This window comes from Strix aluco, chromosome 8 (assembly GCF_031877795.1).
Source record: "Strix aluco isolate bStrAlu1 chromosome 8, bStrAlu1.hap1, whole genome shotgun sequence".
NCBI lineage: Eukaryota > Metazoa > Chordata > Aves > Strigiformes > Strigidae > Strix > Strix aluco.
The window spans coordinates 5,634,477-5,640,965 of record NC_133938.1 but is presented as its reverse complement, the minus strand read 5'-3'; the positions used below and the strand labels follow the sequence as shown (position 1 = coordinate 5,640,965).

Below are 6,489 nucleotides of genomic sequence, written 5' to 3'. Positions count from 1 at the left end.
ACTAAAGAAAAAGGGATTTGATCAAAGACTGGACATAACCAAGAGCAGTTCAATGCAAACCCATGAGTGTCTTCATCACACCCTCCCCACCGGGAGCTGGTAGAACCTTCTCACACACCCATCAAAAGTGGCATCAGGTCCCTTTTTGTCCAGATGCCTTCGTATATCCTAAAATGCCAAAGGGTCACCCCAATCATCCTCCTGGGCAAGGGTCCTGTTTCTTTGGCAGGTGAAGGTCAACCCAAAGGCAGAACACAACTTGCACGGGGATGTTTAGTTGTGTTATGAGCTTTTATTTAAAAAGCACATTTATACAGCAATAATTTCGCAGATACAAACTTCAATTTTGTATTCTACAAAAGTCTTTGAATATTCTTCTCTTTACAAAATGGAACATTACAAAAATACAGACAATTTAATATGTTTTTTTATACAAATGTCTCTAATTGTAGTTATTTTCATTAAAATATTACTACCACAGAACTACAATATTTTAGTCGACTATAAAAAAATTAATTCAATGCTTTTTTAAGCAGCAAAATGTAAATAACACAGGTCAGGACACAGTTTATAGTCATAGTGGATATATCTAAAATTGTTTCAGAAATAATATTTTACATAGTTAATTTTTAAGGTTTTATACATTATTTATATAATATTTATATATAAAAAAATCATAGCTTGCTATAGTTGAAATGATAGGACGGATTCTGTAAGAAGGATGTGCAAATGGCCGTTCTGCATGCTTTGCGGGATCCCTTTGCAAACGCGTTCTGTGAAAGGGCTGCAAACCAAGAACCTGTGGTTTCCGGGCAAAAAAAAAATAAAATAAAAAAAGTCACACTCAATATAGGCACGACTGATTTACCACTGGTGTCACCGGGCAGAGGACAGGACCTGGTACCTGCCGTGGCACACACCGGGGTGCCCAAGGGAAGAAGGAGGAAGGGGCGCGGGTGGGGGGGGGATGCACAAACCGACTGACACCAGGCTGGGACGTGCCGCCCAGCAGCCCGTCCCGAAACTGCAGAATAAAAGTTTCCCCAGGACTCAGCCCCGAGGTTGTAGTGCGAACGCATCTTCGGCAGAGCCGCCGCTACCCACTTGCAAACCGCCAGCTACCGTGGGCACACAGGGAACCTGCTGTGATTCTGGTGGGGAGACGGGGAGGGGGGAAAGGGATGGCCAGGAAGCAGCTGATGCTCTTTTCACGAAGGGCCAGGGAACGAGCAGAGAGGAAGAAACATGGCTTCTCTGCGCAGAGGATGGAGTTATTCAGCCCCACTGCACAGCTCAGGATTGCTCGTTAAAGGCGTGTAGTGTGAACAGAGACCCTTCAGAGATCTTTGACTGGGCAAGCTTCTTCTAAACTAAGTCACAGTATGGAATAGAGGAGGCAAAAATAAACTAGTATCAAAAAGAGAAAAAAGCAACTCTTACAAACCAATCCCAGATCTTGACTCAGTGCTGTTTCTCGTATATAGTGCTATACAATTTATTTGTGAGTTGTTTTTTTTTTTTTATTTTCTCGCAGGCATTGGAAATCTTCATAGTAAAAAAAAAACCTAAGATGGCCAGCTTTCCAAAAATCCCTTAGTGTTCATTAGGCTATGAACAATTTGGCGTTCACTACAACATGAACACGCAAACCAATTGCACATCCAGAACTCCGGCACCTCTCTTTGTTCGACTTTTGTATTTTGTTTTTTTCTTTCTCATTGTCGCTTTTGACTTAGTAGACCACCACCCCTTTCATCCAAATGTCGCAAGTTGAAAAGACCACAGAGTAAGACTTTACTGGTCGGGCAAGAAAGTCTCTCCCTACATTCTACTGTCTGATGAGATTTGAGAGCAGCAGGTAGTTGCTGTCAGCAGTCTTTTTTTGCAAAAAAAAAAAAAATTTAAAATAAAATACAACACCCATCCGATTTCTCAAAGGTCTACACCATGTTGTGATGGTTATTCCGCTCAATGATGTCCACAGGTGAAAGGATCTCCTTCCGGATGGGTGGTGGAGGCAGGCAAGTCTTTGTCTTGGGCTTGAAGAGATCTGAGACATAAAACACCTGTAGGAGTAAGTGGAAAAGGCAAACTTAGCCACACTGTGTGATGCTTTGTTCAAAAATTTGGTTTACAGGATATATGAATGTCTTTAAGCAGCAAAAGCAGCGCTTTTTGTGCTATTACTGAATGCCTGCCCATAACGCTGATAGCTGTGAAATCCCAAGCGCCTGCTACCACCTTTCTGTACTATATGGAAAAAGGCTCAGTCCGTCCAAAACACAGCGTAAAAACATTACAGAACAATTTAATTTCTCACTGTGTAATCACCGAGTGCAATACCCAAACTTCTGCTGAACGGGTTGAAAAGCCAGGAAACAGATACACGGCCCACACTCCAATACAATAACAAAGGTCTCCAAAGGGCTGACTCATGGTGAGTGGTTTTAGGGATGGAGTCGGTGTGAAACAATTCATTCAGCCAGATATCAGGTAGGCAATTAAAAGCTTTCAAATCAAAGCTGTGTTAAAAGTTATCAGCAGTGAGTCAACGGTGAGCGATGCTCTCCTCAATGCCCCACCAAGGCACCGGTACAGAGCCAGGGTCTGGTCCTGAAGCCAAAGCCTAAGGAGAGGAGGAGCTATTCCTGACTACTTCTTCCTAAATATCCCGTGATGTAACTCCTCTCCCGGATGTGAAAAATCCAGCACTTGGCAATTTCGGGAGGTAGCAACACAATAAGAAACAAAGTGCTGGGAGGAAACTTCCACATCCTCCCCTGGCAGCCGCTGCAGAAATCTTATCAGTCCTCCAGGGCCGGGGCACTTTCTCCCTTGCCAAACCTCAGCCCTGCGCCAGAAGGGAAAGAGAGTCAGACAGCACAGATCCTCTGGATGGAGCAAAAAGTGGCAAGGACTCATCATTTTGTTAGCTGGCACCAAAGCCCCAAACTTTGGTCCTGCTGCCAACTGCCTCTGCCAGCCCAAATTTGCCAGCTCATCTCAGACATCCTTAAGCACTGATAACTCGGACCGAGCTGTGGGTTTGCTGAGCTGAAACCCTGGAAGGAGCAGCACATGGCTGTAGGAGTTAGCAGCACATTTTTCTCCCACAGTATTCAAATGCAACATTTAAGCAACAAGATAAATCAGGGGAAAAAAACCAAATCCAAGGTGCTCAGAGGAATAATACTAGATTAGTATATCCAGGCTGGGTAACGCAGGGAGGGAGCAAAGGTTTTTGCCACATTTTCTAGCTACCCAGATCCCTACACAGCACGTCTAGTTGTCCCTAGAAACAACTTTTGCAAGTCCCTGTCAGCATGGGCAGTTAAGATGCTGACCTGAACAGACAGTGAACCTGCTATAAGTGGCAATTTACTCCTACAATTATAGCTGGGGGTGCGGGAAGCTGAGCTGTTGTTGCTCGGCTTTTATTACTTCACGGAAAAGCAAGGAAGGAGCTGACATATAAACCAGCTCTTTTTCAGTGTATGTGCCAGTGTGTGGCTGCCTAGTTGTATAACAGAGCTGATAAAGTTGTTTACAGGGCATCCAAGTGGCAGCATTTGTACCTTTGGTTAAATAACAGGATCCAGCTGATCCTGCCAAGGATTGCAAGCTGGAGTCTGGCCTCTTGCTGCAGCATCAGTGTAAAAGCATGTTGAACTGCTCTAGCAATGGTTTTCTTTTGGGTCATTAATAACTGTAAAACCTCCATTCAGCTGGCTCAGTGCATTTCTGATGCCATCTCACTTGCTTGCCCACCTCGGAGAGCTGGATTCAATCAAAAAGATGTCCAATTTCTGCACCAATATAGCCACAACAAATCAATTTATGGGAGGAGATTGCTGAGGGTAAGAAGCATATGGGGATTACACCAGGTCTGGTCCTTATTTTGGACAGGAATGAGTTATGGTGGAGTGTCATCCTGGGTATTTTAGCTTTTACTGTGCTGCTTGCTGCTTTTCAGGGTTTAATTCAGAGATTGGGTAAGAGGTTTCATTTCTCTTTAAGCTGTATTTCACTTTAACATGGCTGGAGGTTATATAAACACTTATAGGAATCATGAAACGTGATCTTTGGGGCTTAAAACAGTGCGTTAAATCCTCCTAATGCTTGAACTGTTTAACACAAAAAAGGACTAATAAACGTGCAAAGTTTTTCACTTGGATTAGCTCCATTTCCTGTAGAAGGTGCTCTCCACCCATAAAGAAAACTTGACAGCAGAAGCCTGAGCGCGTATTATACAAAGCAAGCCAGTATCTTGTATTGCCACTGAACAATTCCTATTCCTTTCCATTACATTGAAGAAATCTTTTAATTACACACAGAGGTTAAAACAATTCATCTAAGCTGAGCAACACCAGGAGCATGTCCTTCCGATGGCTCCCCTTTTCTCTCTCCATCAGATGAGACATAAAACTACACGTATCAGGCTGCCTACAACGTGCATAAAAACTATTTCCATTCCTCATCATATTTTACCCTGGATCCAAGTTCGAATGTTTCATCAGCTGGAAGTGCTTGACACTAATGTCTTCTGCTTGTTATTTCAGGCACTGAAGGACAAACGTGTCTGCTGCAGCACAACTTGGATTTAAGCTCTGGCAGCCCTCGGAGATGAAACTCACAACTGGTTTCTACTGAAAATTACAGCCTGGTAACTATGGTATTTTAACAGTCCTTGACTATTATCAGAGTGGACTCTTGAAGGTTTTGCTGTGGGAAAGGGTGTGTGGGAACATCCAGGGTACATTGGAGGTGATGAGTCTCCAGGTCCCTCCCTCTGCTTCAGGCCATCCTATGCACAAGAGCTGGATCCCAAAGCTGGGCAAGGACCCTCAGGACATACCAGTAATTGCTCTGATACACCAGTAATTTTAGCAAAAAACAATGCAAACTCCAGGGAGTCTTGGGGTGAGTCTTCCTTTTGTCCCTTGCTGCATCTCCCAACAGGAAGGAAAGTCTGCTGGCCCCTCCTAAACAATGGCTCATGCCAGCAAAACCAGGTTCAGGAGAACAAGGACATACTGACAGTTCTTTGCAAGCTGATGAAATGGGACGAGGGTTGGGTTTAAACCCCATGCTGAGTCCTAAGCTGCTGCCTGAGATGTTCCCAGCCACCAAGCCATACCTGCAGAGGGTTTGGAGACAATTGCCCCCTCCACAAGCCAGCTAGGAAGAGCAGCACAGGTTGCCCCAGGCTTGCAGGCAAACCTGAGCCTGCCTGTGAAACTCCAGGCAGCTGCTTCCTCTGTCACTTTACCTCAACACAGGAAAACCAGCCCAGTGCTGCTGCAGCCGACCCTTCCCAGCACAGTTTCCAGCTGCCGGAGGGCCGGGAGGGGACGGCCAGCCCTGCTGCTCATCCCGGCCAGGAAGCATCCGGACACCCGTCCTGAGCATCCGGAGAGCTATTGTCTTTCTGAAACTGCTGCTAAGATCCAGGGATGGATCACCTTATCCCTACTCCCCCTGTGTATTGCTCTTATCCCACCTCTCAAACAGAAAGGCACACAGAGGAGTAAATACCCCCTGGCAATGTGCACTTGGTGTGTCAACAAACAAATTCAGGCACCTGGACTGAAACAAGCTGCTTCATTGCTCCCTGCATAGCCCAGGGTCTTTTCTCCCCAGGGCTGCCAGCACTGCCATCACGGTGCTACAGCTGACTGCTGGGATAGGAAAAGATTACCAGGATTTGGAGAAGCACCCTGACAATATTGGAATGAAGGACCAGGACCTGTAACAGTGTTGCTGCGAGCAGGCATTACAGCAGCAGCACTCATCTGTGCACACACACACGCACACTTCTCTAGTTTCCTCCTCTGAATATGACAGCCCTGCATGGGACATCGGCATCAGACAATGGCAAAACCCAATAGCTACTGCTCAGAGAGTTAATAATACTTCATAAAAAGTTCCCGACAATGACATTTTTGTCTTGGCTTTAGAATATTATCAATGAGTGGAAAGTACGTGAATAACCTATTTTATCTTCTTGCAAAATGTAACATTAGCCAATTTAATTCCTTGTCTTCAGGGCTGCTTTACTTTCAGATCAGTTAAAAACCAAAACACACACCCAAGAAAATGGTAAGCTGTTAAAATCTTGCTTTCAAGATTTTGTACAGACACAGAAACGACCAAAACCCCCAGCCCCTTTGTTTCTATGTGAGGCAGCCAGCCAGCCCCATGCCCCCCACCCTGCCTACTTTAAATATCTGCATGTGTCACTTCGAGTTACAGAGCTGTGCAATCAGGTCACTCTTTGGAAAGCAAATTGCATGAGAACAAGCCCAGCAGCTGAAGACAAGTGGGCACGGCTTTTGTTTGGTGTTTTCTCACGAGCCCTTTCGCTACATTAAAAACCCACCACTGAACGAGGCACCCTGCCTCCCCACGCTGGGCAGACACCAGCTCCCGCTCCCAGGGGATGGTTTTTGGCTGGATTGTGCAGGGAAGAGCCATAAAACCAAGCACCCC

General features: G+C 45.4%; 1 protein-coding gene across 1 annotated transcript in view; it reads right to left on the bottom strand.

Annotated features, from left to right (window-relative positions):
- Positions 1-272: 272 nt before the first annotated feature.
- Positions 273-6,489, bottom strand: part of PLPP3 (phospholipid phosphatase 3) — a 46,164-nt gene continuing 39,947 nt past the window's right edge. Inside the window, exon 6 of the mRNA XM_074831943.1 lies at positions 273-2,066. Within this exon, the coding sequence (XP_074688044.1) occupies positions 1,941-2,066 (126 nt within the window). The 3' untranslated portion in view covers positions 273-1,940. The remainder of the gene's footprint in view (positions 2,067-6,489) is intronic.